Source organism: Octopus bimaculoides, chromosome 20 (assembly GCF_046866305.1).
Source record: "Octopus bimaculoides isolate indiv1 chromosome 20, ASM4686630v1, whole genome shotgun sequence".
Lineage (NCBI taxonomy): Eukaryota > Metazoa > Mollusca > Cephalopoda > Octopoda > Octopodidae > Octopus > Octopus bimaculoides.
This window is the reverse complement of record NC_142947.1, coordinates 42,509,748-42,529,999: the sequence shown is the minus strand read 5'-3', so window position 1 is coordinate 42,529,999 and position 20,252 is coordinate 42,509,748. Positions and strand designations below refer to the sequence as shown.

General features: G+C 36.8%; 1 protein-coding gene across 5 annotated transcripts in view; it reads right to left on the bottom strand.

The window, feature by feature from the left end:
• Positions 1 to 7,409: 7,409 nt before the first annotated feature.
• The window catches only part of LOC106875574 (sphingomyelin phosphodiesterase 5), a 46,286-nt gene continuing 33,443 nt past the window's right edge, over positions 7,410 to 20,252 (bottom strand). For all 5 annotated transcript variants that reach the window (XM_089338462.1, XM_089338463.1, XM_014923779.3 and 2 more), the window contains one exon: positions 7,410 to 14,136. In XM_089338462.1, the coding sequence (XP_089194588.1) occupies positions 14,041 to 14,136 (96 nt within the window). In that variant the 3' untranslated portion in view covers positions 7,410 to 14,040. The remainder of the gene's footprint in view (positions 14,137 to 20,252) is intronic.

The following is a 20,252-nucleotide window of genomic DNA, read 5'->3' as shown; positions in this document are numbered from 1 at the left end:
TTGAGGTCTTGTGCTTCCAGTAGAAAGAATTATTATTATTATTATTATTATTATTATTATTATTATTATTATTATTATTATTATTAAGGTGGTTAGCTGGTGGAATCATTAGCATGCCAGACGAAATGCTTAGTGGTATCTCATCTGCCACTGCATTCTGAGTTCAAATTCTGCTGAGGTCGAGTTTGCCTTTCATCCTTTCGGGGTTGATTAAATAAGTACCAGTTATGCACTGGGGTTGATGTAATCAACTTAATCATTATTATTAAGGCGGCAAGCTGGCAGAATTGTTAGCACAGTGGGCAAAATGCTCAGCAGCATTTCATGCATCTGAGTTCAAATTCTACCAAGGTTGACTTTGCCTTTTATCCTTTAGGCGTCAATAAAATAAGTACCAGTTGAGCATTGAGGCTCAACTCACACCTCCCCCGAAATTTCAGACCTTGTGCCTAGTGTAGAAAGGATAATGATTATTATTATTATTAGCAGGACTCCTGAGTATTTCATGAAATTAATGGTAAATATATTGGGTTATTTCTGAAAGCTTTATCCAAAACATCCAAAAGCATGGCCTGTGTTGTTTCTGTATCAAATAACAGTTGCTCATCTGCTACTCAACAAAAAGTGAAGGAAAATGGAATACGACAATTACAGGAGTGGCTGTGTGGTAAGTAGTTTGCTTACCAACCACATGGTCCCGGGTTCAGTCCCACTGCGTGGCATCTTGGGCAAGTGCCTTCTACTATAGCCTCGGGCCGACCAATGCCTTGTGAGTGGATTTGGTAGACGGAAACTGAAAGAAGCCCGTCGTATATGTGTATGTGTGTGTGTGTTTGTATGTCTGTGTTTGTCCCCCCAACATCGCTTGACAACTGATGCTGGTGTGTTTATGTCCCCGTAACTTAGTGGTTCGGCAAAAGAGACCGATAGAATAAGTACTAGGCTTCCAAAGAATAAGTCCTGGGGTCGATTTCTTCGACTAAAGGCGGTGCTCCAGCATGGCCGCAGTCAAAAGACTGAAACAAGTAAAAGAGAGATATATATATATATATATATATATAGTTTGGAGTTTGACTGCTCCTTCTAGTGGGTTAGATGTCCTATTATGGACATCTCTCTTATGTGTTTAAATGTACACTGTATTTATATATATATATATATATATATATATATATACATATATACATATATATATATTTTTTATTATATGTATTTATTTTCTCCTAATTAATAAATAACTTGGACAAAATAAATTGGTTGATAGATACCAGGGTAGCAAAGATCACAAAATGACTGTGGTGTAATTCCTGTTTATGAGGTAGAAATTCCTTGTTATTTTGGGTACTTGAGTGTATATAAAAATTTATATATATATATATATGTATATGCTAGTGGGACCTGCGAATGTTTCATGGAATTAATGGTAAACTCATTGGGTTATTTCTGAACGCTTTTTCCAGAATATCTGAAAGTGTAGCCTGTGTTGTGTCTGTATCAAATGACATTCGCTCATCTGCTAATCTTTGAAAAGTGAAGGAAATTGGAATACGACGATTACTTAATGCACTTTATATATATACACTTTATATACTTTATGTACAATTTTATAGACTTATCACACAGCACTCTCCCTCTTTCTCTCTCACTCTTCACCTTACCCTTTTTTTCTCCGCCTTTTTTCTTTCACTCTTCGACTAATCATGTGAAAATGTTACAGACGCGCGAAGTAACAGGGAAAAAAAACTTGATTAAAAAAAAATAATTACACATTTCCCTCACCACCACCTTTCCTTCTCACAAAAATTGCAGGCCCAATGCCTTTAGTAGAAAGGATTATTATTATTACGGACATCATAGAACAAGAATTAAGTACTTTCTCAGATGACAAAATGAACCAAGTTTCAGCCCTGAATTTTTATCACAATAAAAAGAAGTACAAGATACAAAATTTGTGAAACAAGATCTTGATTACTCAATTATGTTATTGTTTAGAGAATAAATTACATAGGTGCAGGCGTGGCTGTGTTGTAACAAGCTTGTTTTTCAACTACATGGTTCCAGGCTCAGTCCCACTGCATGGCATCTTAGGCAAGTGTCATCTGCTATAGCCTCGAGCCAACCAAAGACTTGTGAATAGATTTGGTAGATGGAAACTGAAAGAAGCCTGTAGTATTATGTGTGTGTGTGTGTCTGGCTGTATCCCCCCCCCACACACACACACACCACCCACCACTTGATAACCAGTGCTTGTGTGTTTATATCCTCAGAATTTAGCAGTTCAGCAAAAAGAGACCGCTAGAGCAAGTACAAGGCTTTAAAACAAAAATAAGTCCTATGGTCAATTTGTTCGACTAAAACCCTTCAAGGCAGTGCCCCAGTATGGCCACAGTCAAATGACTGAAACAAGTAAAAGATTAAAAAGATATCAGCCATATTCATGTTTGTATTTGTTTTTTTGGTTGATGTACATTCAAGTAGAAAGGGAACGTGATTTTATATTCCGTACCAAAGGGAAATAATCCTTTCACGCTTGATTCATTGATTGAGCTTTGAATCATACAACCACAAAAGTCATATACTTTAGCGGTTGAGACAAAACAAATACATGTATTTCTGTCAAAATAAGCATTCCAAAATGCAAATATTAATCAGGAGTTGCCAAAGAAGTTCATAAAAAATTCATTGAGAATACATTTTAATCAACATTTATGATTGTCAGGAGATACTTAGATATTCCACTAAAACCATGAATATTGATAGAAATGCTATACATCACAATCTTTGATGATCTCTCTTGGCGGTACCACATTTATAATATTGCGGGGAAAAATGCATTACAAAGCTCGGCAATTCTCTTTGGGGTTGCTGATGGCATACAAAGCTTAAATATGATCCATACTGAAGTATTGATCACCTATTTGGTGATATGATGATGATGATGATGATCATGATGAAGAGGAGGAGGAGGATAATGATGATGAGGATAATGATGATGATGATGATTACTACAGCGACGATAAATATCCTAGACCACATTGAAAAAAGGAAGAAAATGGTTTATTTATTTAATTCACTGTTTCTCAACCAGGGTCCACATGGCCCTTCGACGTCCATATTAGATTTTGCTGTTAAAATCTATGTGCTATAAACTGATTATGCTTCTACAATACACAAAATATTTTTCAAATTTTTTTTTATATACTATTCCTAATATTTTATAATAAAAATATAAGAATATGATTTTTTTACATTATTTACATTATTTACATTTGACGGATATTTCTCATCTTGTTTGTTGTTAACACGTTTCGGCTGATCTACCCTCCAACCTTCATCAGGTGTCTTGGGGAAATTTCGAACCTGGGTTCTCGTTCCTAGGGTACTTTTCAATGTTGTTGTTGTTATTATTATTATTATTATTATTCAGGTCATTGTTTGTAATCGAACTCGGAATCTTGGGGTTAGTAGCCTGTGCTCTTAACCACTACGCCATATGCCCGTGGGGTGATGAATTAGCAGAGTCAGATCAAATGAATTACGGGCATATGGCGTAGTAGTTAAGAGCGCGGGCTACTAACTCCAAGATTCCGAGTTCGATTCCAAGCAGTGACCTGAATAATAGTAATAATAATAATAATAATAATAATAACAACGACAACAACATCGAAAAATACCTAAGGAATGAGACAAATCTACTCCAGGACTTATTCTTTGTTAGCCAAGTACTTATTCTATCGGTCTCTTTTGCCAAACCGCTAAGTTACGGGGACGTAAACACACCAGCATCAGTTGTCAAGTGGTGATGGTGGGGGACAAACACAGACACAAAGACACACACACACACATATATATATATATGATGGGCTTCTTTCAGTTTCTGTCTTCCAAATCCATTCACAAGGCTTTGGTAGGCCCAAAGCCATAGTAGAAAACACTTGCCCAAGGTGCCTCAAAACGGGACTGAACTCGGAACCATGTGGTTGGGAAGCAAGCTTCTTACCACACAGCCACTCCTGTGACTATTAGAAAAATATGGAATGCTTCATGAATTTACCATTTGTGTGTCATCCTTATGCACACAATCCATACACACGTATGTATGTGTAAAAGAATGGGGGGAGAAAGAGGAGGAGGAAGAGGAGGAGACAGACTATAGAGCAGAGATCAAAGTAACACAGACAGGCAGACAGACAGTGAGACAAACAGATCTACAGAGCTTATCAGGAACTAAAAATACTTGTTACCCTATTTTCTTTGGTATTCATAACACTCTTAACAACCCTCTTCTATCACCACCACCACCATCACCACCTCCATCATCATCAACTTATCCGCTGCCATCCTATTTTCTATAACTCACCCCTCTATACTACTACTACCACCCCTATCACCCCCACCACCTCCTCCACCACTATCACCGTTTCATCCACCCCCACCACTGCCATCACTATCACCGTTTCATCCACCCCCACCCATCATCCTATTTACCATAACTCACCCTGCCATTCTACTACTACTACTACTACTACCCCTATCAACACAACCACTAATGTTGTAACAAAGTTCACAAGGAACAGGTACTGGGGGTGGAGTGGTGGGGTGGGGCCCTGTTAGTTTCAGTGTTTTATCATTTCTTGTACTCTTAATTCAATTTCATTGTATTACTGTCCATTAAGTTTGCTATCAGAAACTTGTAGCTTTTCAGTTTGATCCTACTGTGTGACATCTTTGCAAGTGTTTTTAATCATTGGTGTGCATATCGTCATCATCATCATCATCATCGTCGTCATTGTCGTCGCTGCCAACACCATCATATGTATATTAAAGCAGATAATATATTATCTAAGGTTTATCTTACATAACTATTAGAAACACGTGTATGAAACACATTCAAAATATCAACCTTTGGTTTCATGAGTATTCTGATATATATATACACATGTACATGTACACATTTACACATATATACATATACAGCGTGTATTTTTTCATAGTGTTTACTTTGATATGCTGTCCCAGCATGGCCAGTCTAATGACTGAAATAAGTAAAAGTTAACGTGTGTGTGTGTATATGTGTTTGTGTAAATCGTCTAAGCTACCATAAGTCAGGAAAAAGTGCACTTGTATATCTGTCAATAGAGTGGGTGTATTATCTGAAGTGTACAGTATTATATATCCATTACGGCCGATCTTACCAATTAGTTTTGTGCTAGGGATTCAACGGAGTGCTAGGTAACAATCCGATTATGTAACCCTGTGCTCATCAGAGGTAGCCGTTTTAGAATGAAATATGGCTACTGCTTTCTAGCGTTGGAGCTGAATAGACACATCCGGTTTGCGGTTGCTGTAAAAAAGGTGATCAAATGAAACGAGTAGGGGGATTGGGTTAAGGGTTATGCTTGTTGGTACGAAAACATAGCCATTGGGTGGGGGTGGTTGTGTTGCAAGGAGGTAAGAGTTTTTTGGAAAAGTTTGTGGGAAATGTATGTGACCTTGGTGGAATTTGAACTCAGAACGTAGTGGTAGATGAAATACTGCTAAGCATTTCGCTCCGCGTGCTAACTATATTGATTCACCCAGAGGCTTCATGGTTCTAAGGCCGCAGTTCCGATCTATGTATGCTGTGGTTTGCTGACAATTAATATAGGGCTGAGTGCACTGATTTTCCCAGATGCCTATAATGTTGCTGACACAGCCTTGTTCTGAAGCATATAACGAATAAAGTAGGAGCAGTTACATCCCCCTGCTTTACATCGTCACTGATTGAAATAGTGAGTGAGCATTCTACTTAAATTACAACATATGCTTTCATTCTCATATCATTAATAAAAGTACTTGATAATATTTGTAAACTTTTCAGTGCAATCCAACTTGTCTGAGTATGTGTGTGTGTGAGAGCATGTGTGTGTGTGTGTGTGAGCGTGCACTGTGTGTGACCCTTTCTGTGTTTCTGTTCACAATCTAAAAAGCTGATGTAGTGTTCTTTCAAGTCCTGCAACTTAGCAATCCAACAAATAGATATCAATACGATATGTACTTGACTGAAATATGAAATAGGTACTGGGGGATTTGACATGAATGAGGGCTTAGCTATACAAGTGTACCACCCACCACATCATCATCATCATCATCATCATCATCGTTTAACATCCGCTTTCCATGCTAGCATGGGTTGGACGATTTGACTGAGGACTGGTGAAACCGGATGGCAACACCAGGCTCCAGTCTGATTTGGCAGAGTTTCTACAGCTGGATGCCCTTCCTAACGCCAACCACTCAGAGAGTGTAGTGGGTGCTTTTACGTGTCACCCGCACGAAAACGGCCACGCTCGAAATGGTGTCTTTTATGTGCCACCCGCACAAGCCAGTCCAGGGGCACTGGCAACGATCTCGCTCGAAAATCCTACAGGAGCCAGTCAGGCGGTACTGGCAACGGCCACAGAATTTGTTTCCTAACTTTCAGAAAAATGGTTATATTTTTTTCAATGAAATTTTCTACAAATTCCTTTCATAGAGTATAGATTCTGGTTCTACCTGAATTTAAGGTGAAAAAAAAAAAATGGCAGGCACACACACCCACATACATGCATCGCATGTTTTTCCAAAATTTCAAATTTCATTTTGTGATGTGTGGCAATATATATGAGTGTACCCACCAATTTTTCATTTTTTATTTTACCACATTAAATTCCAAAATAATCACAATATACATTTTCTGAAGGGTATTTGTAGAAAATTTCAATTAAAAACATCCATTTTTCTGAACGTTATGAGGGAAACAAAGTTGACATATGTGAATTATCTGAAACTCCTCCCCCCATCTCTGAAAATAATTTCACCACAAATTTGAATATATAATGGAATCTACACTCTCTGAATCTCATTTGTAGAAAATTTCATTAAAAAACATCCATTTTTCTGAAAGTTACAAGGAGACAAAATCATGGTATGTGAATTATCCAAAATTCCTCTCACCTCTCCTCCAAAAGGATTTTTAACAAATTCCAAAATAATCGGAATCTATACCATCTGAAAAGTATTTGTAAAAAATTTGATCATCATCCTTAACATCTGTTTTCCATGCTGGCATGGATTGGATAGTTTGACCAAAAATCGCAAGCAGGAGAGCTGCACAAGGTTCCAGTCTGGTTTGGCTTGATTTCCACAGCTGGATACCCTTTTTAACTCCAGCCATGTTACAGCATGTACTGGGCATTTTTAACATAGCGAAATTTCGTTAAAGATATCCATTTTTCTGAAAGTTATGAGGAAACAAATTCGGGAGAGCAAGCACACTTGTATAGGTTATGCTTTGAATAAGTAAACATCACTTGCAGCTGGTACTCCAGCATGACCGTGCAGCCAATGACTGGAACCAGTAAAAGAAGAAAACAAAACAACACATGCTGTTAGTGTTGACTTTCATTTTATTTCAGTTTGGTATTATAAGTGTTATGAAAACGTCATTGTACGTCTACGCTCTGATCACTGGCACTAGTTTTCTATATGAAACTATGGTACAAGGCCACAAATTTAGGTAGAAGTGTATATATATATATATATTTGTGTCTGTGTTTGTCCCCTCGGCATCAACTTGACAACTTATGTTGGTGTGTTTATATCCCTGTAACCTAGCAGTTTGGCAAAAAAAAAAAAAAAATGATACAGTAAGTACTAGGCTCACAAAAAATGTTTGACTAAAGGTGGTGCTCCAGCATGGCCAGTCAAATGACTGAAACAAGTAAAAGAATATACATACATATATAAATACTAATATATTCTTAGTATATATATTAATATTGAGATCCAACTGAATATGTACATTATTTTATTGGCTTCTTTTTGCCGAACCGCTAAGTTATGGGTATGTAAACACACTAGCATCAGTTGTCAAGCAATGTTTGGGGAGACAAGCAGACACAGACACACATATATATATGATGAGCTTCTTTCAGTTTCCATCTCCCAAGGCTTTGGTTGGCCCACGGCTATAGTAGAAAACACTTGCCCAAGGTGTCATGCAGTGGGACTGAACCCAGAACCATGTGGTTGGGAACCAAGCTACTTACCACACAACCACTCTTGTGCCTATATATAAATATATATATATATATACACACACACACACATTATATATAGATATGTATGTACATGATGCTTAATATATGTTTACTAATGGATTTGTATCCATAAAGTGCCTATCTTTATAGATAGCTTGTCAGATTCCTGTGGCCATGAGCATATCAACTCTTCAAACTGGACGTCCAGTTTGAAGAGAGGTTATGTGTCTATGGGCATTGGAGTTTGATGAGCCACCTATGAAGCTAAGTGCTTCACAGATGTGAAACCATCGGCCACTCTAAGACCAGACATAATATTGAACTTCATGTAAATACATTACTGCTCTAATCTTTAGGGTGTGCTTTTTTTTCAGATATGTGATCCAGCAACCTTTAATTTTAATTTCTTCAGAATATACACAAGAAGGACCCATGGATTTAGAGAAGAAGAAGCAAAGAAACTGGAATGTTGTGATGTTTATACCTTTCCCAAAGAAATTAGCAGCAGAAACAAAATTTATTTCAACTGGGGATTGAACCTGCCACTACAACACTATTACTTTTCGCCGTACTGCACAGTTACCCTTGTTCTAACATTCCTCTACATTACTATTGCCTCTTGTTGTACAGCATAATTACCACTATTCTGTGATATTCCTACCACTTGCTAGCAATGCTATTACATCTTGTTCTACAACACAACACTATTACTGTTTATTCTAAAAGATTCATCAACACTGGCACCATTATCTCTTGTTCTACAATATTACCATTGTTCTATGACATTCTTAGAACTTGCTCTACAGCACTATCACATTTTGTTCATTTACCTCTCATTCCACAACATTATTTCCATTTATTCCATGGCGTTCTTACCATTATCACATTCTATCAGGATATTACCATTCACTCTGTGACACTAGAGTTAACCCTTTAGCATGCTTATTTATCCACATTGTTTTGAATTAATCATACATTATCTTGTAGCTATGAGATTTTTATGAAGGGACTGTTAATTTTTAGAATGATATAAGGTTGGTGCATGAGGCTAGATCTGGCCAGTTTGAATGCAAAACATGGCAGAATATTTTGGCTGGATATGGTCAGTTTAAACACTAAAGGGTTAATATATGATGCAAAGATATACCAATAGAACATTTACCACATTTTTCAAGTTCTCTCAATGACAAGAAAGTGCTAAAATGCTAAGAATGGCAGAAACAATACAGAGATATAGCATTTTGGTTTCCATATTCTGAGTTCAAGTCCTGATCTTGCCTTTCAACCATTTAGGTGTAAGAGAAATAAAATAGGTACCAGTGATAGTTTAAATCCCAGATGTTTACAGGTGTATTGAGCCAAAGCTTATTCCAGTTTCGTTGGGTTATGTGTGACTGAGAGAGAGCCAGTTCCTCACAGGGAAAAGGATTACCAGCCATAGTGGATACTTGTTTCCAAATTGAGGGGACAGGAGCAGTGTGAAATGAAGGGTTTTGCTCAAAAACACAATGTACTGTCCAGCCTGGGAATTGAAACCATGACTTATTAATTGCGAGTCCAACACTGAAACCAATCAACTATTCCCCTTTCTCCTGCTAATTGTTGGTCTTGTGTTAATTTAAGAATTTATTATTATGATTTAATTAGTTGCCTTATAATTAATTTCTTTTAATCCCTGCCTTAGCAATGGTTGTTATGGTACTTGTAAAAAATCAATTGCAATTTCAACACCAAATAATTAATGACATTTCATTTTATTCCTCAGAGAGAGGGGGGGGAGATAGAAAGAGAGAGAGAGAGAGAGAGAGAGAGAGAGAGAGAGAGAGAGAGAAAGAGAGAGAAAAAGAGAGAGCTGGACCCTGATCGGATCATTTTACTTCTTTTATATATTTATTTGTTCATTTTTGTTTTTTTTGGACGGTAGCTGGGAGATGTTAAAGAGAAAGAGAAAACAAAACTGGTATCTACAAAGTGACAGATTTAATTAATCAATTAGTGGGTAAGTTCTTCTTGAGTTAGATCCCTTTGTTGCACTGATAAACACCAGTACAAACAAAACCACAATCACCACCGCCACCAATGCCAGCATCATCAACCGTCGCCACCATCACCACCATTTGTTCATACTCACACAGATTAATCAATAGAGCAAGCCACATTTTTTACTTTATAATTAACTTCATTGATTAACAAAAAAAAAAAAAAAAAAATGGGGGAGAAAAAAGTCAATTAAATATTTAAAATAGAAATATCAACCCACACATACACACACCTCAATATATTCCCTACAGGTAAGCAAGCAAATTAGGGACCTTATATGTATCTAGTTGTTCCACCTGCTCAAAATAATAGTCAAATCTCCCTCAACGAACACTTGCCTTTAAATATTAATTTCTCTATTTTTTCTTTAATTTTTATCTTAAAACTGCATCACATGACTTTAACCCAATATATTTATCAAATGTAATGCTAATCTATCCATATCTTTTAAAATTAATCATATTATCCTGTAGCTTCAAGATTTTGAAAATATGACTGTTTATTGTTAGAATCACATTGTAGTGTAGGTACGAGAGGCTGGATGTGGCCAGTTTCAAAGTAAAACAGGCAGAATGTTTGGGCTGGTTTAAAGACCTGACAATACAATTTGATTCCGCCCTTATAACTGTTCTTTTTGCCATGAAGGCATAAGTCAGACAAAGCATATTCAGATAGTAACCTATGGCTAGATGCCTTCTCAGTTGCCAACCGTTTATTTTGCTGGTCTTAACACGTATTTGCAGAAAACCGACGCATAACATCACGGTAGCCTGCAAAGAGTTTACATGAAGACACAGAAACACACACACACACACACATATATATATATATATATATATATATATATATATATATATATATATATATACATATACATACATATATATAGGCGCACATATATATATACATACATATGCATATATTATATATACATACATACATACATATACATATATATATGAGCATAAATACACACATATATATACATTCATACACACACACAATCACTTGTTTTTGTATTATGTATGGCTATAAATTATATCAACTGAAATCTCCTCGTCAATAGAATCCCTGCCAATTTCAAAAGAGTATTCGATAGAAATCACAAGAGTTTATAACCCTATGAATGCCTAATGTTCATAATTCTTGCACCCTGCAAGAGAATGACAATGATTAAAAAAAATCTGGGACAAATTCTAAGGATTTTTCTTAATTTTGATATACAAACAATTATGTTTTGAAGTTGTTGAAGAACAATAAATTCTTGAGTAGAGAGAGAGAGAGAGAGAGAGAGAGAGAGAGAGAGAGAGAGAGAGAGAGAGAGAGGGAGAGAGAGAGAGAGAGTATGTGTGTGTGTGTGTGTGCGCGTAAGAAAATTCCAAATTTTTTAACATCAAATATTTTCCTTAGTAAATCATGGAAAAATAATAAATTATATTTTTTTCTGTATAATGATCAATAAATAATAAATAAAAATATAATATCAATAAATATTTGTTATGTATAATGAACAATAACTTATCAATAAATAATAATTAAAATGGTCACTAAGTGATACTTTTCTGTATATTGATAAATTAGGCACTATAGTGTCGTCTTAAATTTAAACACAACAACAACGATAACATGTTCTTCTTCTTATTATTATTATCATTATTAAATAGGGTGGCGAGCTGGAAAATCATTAGCACGTCGGTCGAAATGCTTAGCCATATTCTGAGTGCAAATTCTGCCAAGGTAGACTTTGCCTTCCATTCTTTAGGGGTCGATAAAATAAGTACCAGTTGAGCATTGAGGCTCAACTCACACCTCCCCCGAAATTTCAGGCCTTGTGCTTAGTGTAGAAAGGATAATTATTATTATTAGCAGGACTCATGAGTATTTCACGAAATTAATGGTAAATATATTGGGTTATTTCTGAAATTGGAGGAGTCTAGTTGACTACATCAACACCCCAGTATGCAACGGGTACTTACTTTATCAACCCTGAAAGGATGAAAGGCGAGGTCAGGGCATGTCTGGCATGCTCTCGTTTGTGTTAGCTTGCTGCCTTTCACATAAATGTAATAATCCTTTCTACTATAGGCACACAGCCTGGATTTTGTGGGGAGGGGGACAGTCAATTACATTGACCCAATACTTAACCAATATTTAATTTATCAACCCCGAAAGGGTAAAAGGCAAAGTTGACCTTAGTGGAATTTGAACTCAGAACATAGCGACAGATGAAATACTGCTCAGCATTTCGCCCGACATGCTAATGATTCTGCCAGCTCACCCAATAATAATTATCATAATATTGACAATAGGCGCAGAAGTGGCTGTGAGGTAAGTAGCTTGCTTACAACCACATAGTTCCAGGTTCAGTCCCACTGTATGGCACCTTGGACAAGTGTCTTCTACTATAGCCTCAGCTCGACCAAAGCCTTGTGAGTGGATTTGGTAGATGGAAACTGAAAGAAGCCTGTCGTATACATATGTGTGTGTGTGTACGTTTGTGTCTGTATTTCTTCCCCAACATCGCTTGACAACTGATGCTGGTGTGTTAATGTTCCTGTAACTTAGCAATTCGGCAAAAAAGACTGATAGAATAAGTACTAGGCTTACAAAGAATTAGTCCTGGGGTCGATTTGCTCAACTAAAGGTGGTGCCCCAGCATGGCCACAGTCAAATGACTGAAACAAGTAAAAGAATAAAAGAATAATGATATCAATTAAAAACTCACTCCAGGTTTTGTATTACCAGCAGTTTAGGAGTGGTGGTCATGGTGGGATGGTAGTGATGATGGGGCAGTATTACACAGGAAATTCTGAGTTTTGGATTTAAGGAGCTTCTTGGTTTGTTAGTTATATTTTTTTACCTTTCTTTTTTGCTTTTTGATTTTCAACAAACAAAATACAAAAAACAAAAAAAAAAAAGACAAAAGCAAAACCTATACTGCATCTGAAAGTCATCATCTGATGCCAACCATAACTGCCTTGAAATTATCGAAAGATGGGAAGGTCACAGAAAGAGAAAAGGTGAAAGCATGTTGGATTCTGGTAGTTAACATACTAGAGGTCATATTATGCATCTGACCAAGGTGGTGTGTGTGTGAGTGTGTGCAATAGATTGGCAATTCAATAAAAATAATGCCATCACAATCACAAACTACTGCAGATGATGTTAAATTGACAACACTATCCCAGAATGCATAGCTTGGGATATTTCATTGGATATATATATATGCATATATATATATACATACATGTTATATGTGTGTGTGTGAGTGTGTGTATATATATATACACACACACACATCCATTTACACACTGTCATCACACACCACATACACATGAATTTTTAGCAGTATTGTGTTTTTCTTGTCTTTGAGAGTTTAACTAATCTTGACATTTTTCAATCAAAGGTATTTGGCCCTATTTGACATCAGAGATCGGTTAAGCAGAATGGGAGGATGGATGGGGTGGGAATACCAAGGTTGAAACATTAGTAGTGGTGGTGGTGGTGGTGGTGGGGAATAGAAGTCAGAATGTTCATGTGTCTACCTACCTGTTTACAGGTAGCATGAGCAAGCAAGGTCAAGGCTAATAATTAGAACCCAGTATTTCAGCAAACATGGTTTTGCCACAGAGAGCGACTACAGCGCCACCTCCCCTCTTACAGCTACAGTGCTCACCGGGAATGTGATCGTCGATGACGACAACAACAACAGCAAACAACAGAAGAATGTTTCCAATAAAAAAAAAGGCAAAACAAATATAAATATATATATAATATATATATATATATATATATATATATATATATATATATATATATATATATATATATATATATATATATATATACATATACATACATACAAAATATCAAAAACAAAATAAATAAAATAAATATATGAAGTCCCCAGAAAATAAAGGAGGCTTGTTCTATAGAAGAATCAAGAGGAATTGGTCGAAATTTGGACTGTCATTGCAACGGGAATGTGATCTGTGAGGGATGCCAACCGGCTGATGAAATTGTATGCTTTGATTTTCTGCAAAATAAAAGAATAAAAGAAATGTAAGGTGATGAGGAAAGAGAATCAAAGGGGTGGGGGAATAGTGACAGATGTAACATGTTAAGGGTATTTGTATATACTTTTCTTTTTATTTATTTATTTTTTTGTGAGGTAGGAAGAAAGGAGATAAAATAAAGTGAAAGAAGAAGGGAGGGAGAGAAAATACCACATACCCACGAATACTAACACATGAACACTAACACAAGAATACACACACACACATACATACTGGATCGTCGGGTGACATGCTGTGCTTAAGGAGACCTACTGAATCAAGTAAATCAAAATCAAATGGAAATTGTAGTTGTGGCCGATGCCAGTGCCGCCTAACCGGCTCCCCATGCTGGTGGCACATAAAGAGCACCATCTGAACGTGACTGATGCCAGTGCCACCTGACTGGCTCCCATGCCGGTGGTACATAAAAAGCACCCACTACACTCTCGAAGTGGTTGGTGTTAGGAAGATCCAGCTGTAGAAACATTGCCAGATCAGCAGCAAGCAAGCAGAAGCTAGCTAGTGGCGGTAAGCTAGCAGAAATGTTAGCACGATGGGCAAAATGCTTAGCAGTATTTCGTCTGTCTTTACGTTCTGAGTTAAAATTCCGCCGAGGTTGACTTTGCCTTTCATCCTTCCGGGGTCGATAAATTAAGTACCAGTTACGCACTGGGGTCGATGTAATCGACTTAATCCTTTTCTCTATCCTTGTTTGTCCCCTCTATGTTTATTGCCCTTATGGGCAATAAAGAAATAAGAAACATTGCCAGATCAGATTGGAGCCTGGTGTAGCCTTCTGGCTTGCCAGTCTCCAGTCAAACCGTCCAACCAATGCCAGCATGGAAAATGGGCGTTAAACGATGATGATAATGATGATATCTCATCTTCATCATTTAATGCTCGTTTTTCCAAGCTGGCATGGGTTGGACAGTTTGATGGGACCTGGCAAGCCAGAGAACTGCACTGGGCTCCAATTGTCTATTTTGACATGGTTTCTACAGCTGGATCCCTTCCTAATGCCAACCACTTTACAGAATGTATTGAGTGCTTTCTATGTGGCACCAGCACAGGTGCCTTTTCTATTACTGGCACCTCACACACACATAGTTACATCACAAGCGATTATGATATAACAATAGAATTTGAAAGATTTTCTACTCCATTTGGGGTGTCTTTGATAATTACACTGCAAAGGAAACCTGCCCTCATTAAAACACACTCCCCCACACCACACACACATTCGTATGCAGACACACACTGCCGTGTAATATTTGGGGAATGATGAATATGATTGCCTTTGTTTCCTGTTAATTTGGTATTTTAATTTACATCCTCGTTCTCTCATTAGCAACGTTCATCATACACATTTTTCAATAATAATTCAGTCATTATTAATGGCTCAGAGACTCTACTTTTTCAAATAATGCAACTATCTATTTCTCTTACTCTCCTCCTGTGTATGTATGTGTGTGTATGTATGTATGTATGTATGTATGTATGTGTGTGTGTGTATATATATATATATATATATATATATATATATATACATACATACATGCATATATATATACATATATATATATATATATATATATATGCATACACATACATGCATACACACATGCATATATGTGCACATATATACATATATATATATATAGACCTATGCATATGTACATATACATATATACAGTGGCAGACTGGGTCTAAAAATATTGGTTGCCAGGAGACTAAGGGGGCCCACCCACAACTACAATGCTATCATTTATTTATGTATTTTCTTTTTTTTTTTGTTAAAAGTATTCTTTTCAACTGTCTACAATACAAACACAGTCAGCCTGAAATAATCAATGCATTCTTCCAGGAGTGAAGAAAAAATTCTCAAACTCGAGGGGATGGGCATTTAAGATGCTAACATGAGCCCCCATATATATGGATTCTAATGGTGCAAGGGCCAACTTGCCATCGGGCAAGCTTGGAACTTGGCCAGTCCACCACTGCATATATATATATATATATATATATATATATATATATATATGTATGTATGTATGTATGTATGTGAATAAATAAGCATTACATTTAACAGAATAATCTCAATACAAAAGCATTGAATGTTGATGTTAACCTTTAGCACACAGTAGCTGCATCATGTCACCATATGAGTTCCCTCCCACAAAGTAACAGGGCAGTGATAGGTGAAACAATTCTAGAGAAAATGCAGTGTGTTAAACTTTAAATTTTTATAATATAAAAGACTAATTTATTTTACTAAATTTTTCATTATTTCCCAAATTAATTGAAATGATGACTGTACTTTCACAGAATTAGGCTAATAAAAGGTTTGTCAGACTGAAGTTAGGATTGGGTAAGAAATTAACCTAAACTTGTGTGTTTATTTTAGCAATATTTATGTCAGAGAAGCAGATGAGTTAGCACAGTAACACATCCTCTGACAGTAAACACCACAAATATATATATATTCACACACACACCTACAGATAGGTAGACAGACAGACAGACACACAGATAGATAGATAGATAGATAGATAGATAGATAGAGAGATCGATCGATAAATAGATAGATAGAAAGATCGATCGATAAATGGATGGATGGATGGGTGGATGAATAGATAGATAGATAGATAGATAGATAGATAGATAGATAGATAGATAAATAGATAAATAGATAGATAGATAGATATATAGATATATAGATAAATAAATAGATAGATAGATACAGTGATAAATAAATGATAGATAGATAGAGTGATAGATAGATAAATAGATAGATAGATACAATGATAGATAGATGATAGATAGATAGAGTGATAGATAAATAAACAGACAGACATTTAGGTATATAGAGAAATAGATAGACAGACAAATTGATATGTAGATAGATAGATGGGTATATATAGAGTGATAGATAGATAAATAGAGAGACATTTAGGTAGATAGACAGATAGATAGATAGATAAATGAATAGATAGACAGATATGACAGTTACATAATGAATCAAAAACAAACACAAGACATATGACATGGTCTGCTGACACATTTCAGAGCCAATTTACTCACTGTACAAACTAACTTGGACCATAATGACTGCCCAGGCCTATTCCAGTGAGGAATTGGGATGTAGAATGAGGACAATCATGATATATATATATATATATATATATATATATATATATATATATATATATATATATATATATATAAATATATAAGAGTATATATATATATATGTATACATGATTGCAGTCAAAAGACTAAAATGAGTAACAGAATAAAAGAATATAAAATCACTCATTCGTAAATCTGCACACACACACACAAACACACATATATCATTGCACTTTCTCTACGGCTTTTTTCAGTGGTGCCTGCAAAATGATTATCATTCAATACTAATGAACCAAACACCATCAGCCCAACTCGCCAGACAACTTACTACAAACACAGGGGTGGACTAAAATAGCTGACCAGCAAACCGACCAACTTATTGATCTTCTGAGTCTTTTCGTTTCCAGATTGGGGTGGGTCGGTGGATGAGTGGAAGAAGGGGCATTATGTATTGCTCTGCCATCATTCTAACCAATATCGAGACACATCAGATTTTCAAAGCAAAGTGGGCCAACTAGTGGCGGGGTGGCAACAGGGGTGAGGAAGAGCACAGCACATGTACTGCCTATTTTTTTTTTACCATATTTTTTAGTCTTTTCCTTGTTTCAGCCATTGGACTGCAGTTATGGCTGGGCACCACCCGAAAGGTTCTAACTCTTCATCAGCATCCACTATCCCATCCATACTTTTCTTTTTTTTCGAGTTTGGTATTTATCTTAGAAATTTCTACATGTTCCACTACTAAATTATGGGAAATAAATGCAATCATCTATTTTTTTTTTTTCAATGGTATCAAAATAAAGACAAACATACAAGGGAGTGCTGAAAAGTTCCTGGCTTTGAGTAAAACAAAATACAGGAGGATCAGTTAATTATGCTTCTATTTAACATATTCCCCTCCCAAATTCATATACTTATTACAGCGGTCCTTCAGTTTTTCTAAACTCAGAAGGTTGGGCCTCCAACCAAGCCTTTTGCGAAACCCTTAAAGTCAGGAACTTTTTCAGCAGCCTCTCAGCCCCTCGCAGACGAACACACACAGAGATCTGGATCCAGCAACCAGATGTGATTAAAGGTAATCCATGCTCAGACAAAGTATATCTAGGACTACATTATCTAATGTCCTTCCTCGTTGTTCTTGCGATACAATACTGCCTCTTGTTCAGAAATGGTATACCTAGGGTAACATTATTTATATTATGTAACATGTCTTTCTGTCTCTCACTCTCTTTTTTTTTTTTTTTAATTACTCTACCTGCTCATCACCTACCACAGAGCCATCTCCTTCAATACTACTCCTCACTTAGTTGAGGTGTTTTGTCTTGCAAATTACCTGGTGACCTCACCAGTGTTGGTGCCACATAAAAAGCACCTAATACATTCTGTAGATTGGTTGGCATTAGGAAGGGGCATCCAGCCATAGAGACCATGCCAAAGCAGACAGCGGAGCTCGGCACAGGCCCCAGGCTTGCCAGCTACTGTCAAACCATCCAATACCAGCACGGAAAACAGCCGTTAAATGATGATGATGATGATGATGATGATGATGATGGTGACATCAATGACGACGATGATTTGATTTGAGGGAGATCTGGCTGATCTTTCTAAAACTATCAGGTTTAATGACTATGATATGATTCTCCTGGGTGATTCAAATGGAACTAAGTTGATAATTAAATAGGTCAACATAAAGGTCGCTAATTGAGAGAGAGAGAGAGAGATACAGACAAACAGACAGAGGAGGAGGGGAGGAGATGATGGCAGCAGAGGTGATCCTTGTGTGTGTGTGTGTGTGTGTGTGTGTGTGTTTCTCAAGAGTGTAAGTATGAAGCAAGACAGAGTGAACTTTGCTTGTTTGTCAGACATAAATAACAATACAACTCGGTACTAGAAATCTATAGCAGTAAAGAACAAGATTATGCAGCCTTCATGCCTTTCTCAAAGGACTTTTAATGATCTATGGGTAAAATGAAAAAAAAAAAAAAGAACTTTAACAATCAGAACCACTAACACTACTGCTGCTGCTATGTCAATACCACCACCACCACCACCACCACCAACACAACCACTGCTGCCACCACCACCAGCACTACCACTGCTGCCACCACCATCACTACTACCACCATTGCCACCACCACCACCACTACTGAATTCATTGAAGAAAGGAATAAGAATATGTGGAGTTCATGCCTTTCTCAAAGACATTGCTGGTAGCTTCCAAAGAATGGCCACTTTGATTGCAAAACATTAAACACCAATACAGTATTTGATGGCATAAAAGACGTACGGGCATATTAGACGAACCCCAATTTCAACAATTCCTATTCAGGAAACAAAATCTTAGCAGAGTAAAGCTTATGGAATGTAGGGCCATTTTAATGCATGGGAACACTAGGCACTTGCCCAGGGGCCTCACAGGTCTAAGGGCCTAATTCTGATCTTTGTATACTGTGGCTTGCTGTCAATAAATAAATATATAGGGTCCAATGCATTTATTTGCCTAGAGGCCTCAAAGGTCCCGGGACCCACTTACAATCTATGTATTTTGTAGTTCTCTGTCAATAAATAAATATTATAGGGTCTAGTGCACTAACTTCCTGGGTGGGGGACTCTAATGCTGCTAGGATAACCCTGATGTGTGGCTCAACTTCATATGTAGGACCTGAGTATGCCTTGTATGCCATTAAATGGTGATGATGATGATTATGATTGTTTTTATGTCCACTATTCTATGCCTGCATGGGTTGGATGGATATTTGTTGAAAGGGGTTTCCTATGGCCAGAGGCCCTTCCTGCCAGCAAACCTCATCTGTTTCTGAGTAAGGTGAAACTTCCTCATGGACAGAAATATTTCCATGGGAGAAGGGAAATGAAGGACTTCACTTGCATGATGGTGACACTCACAACTCTCACATGATGTCAACTCACACCAACTCACACAACTGCATAAACACACACAATAGGCTTC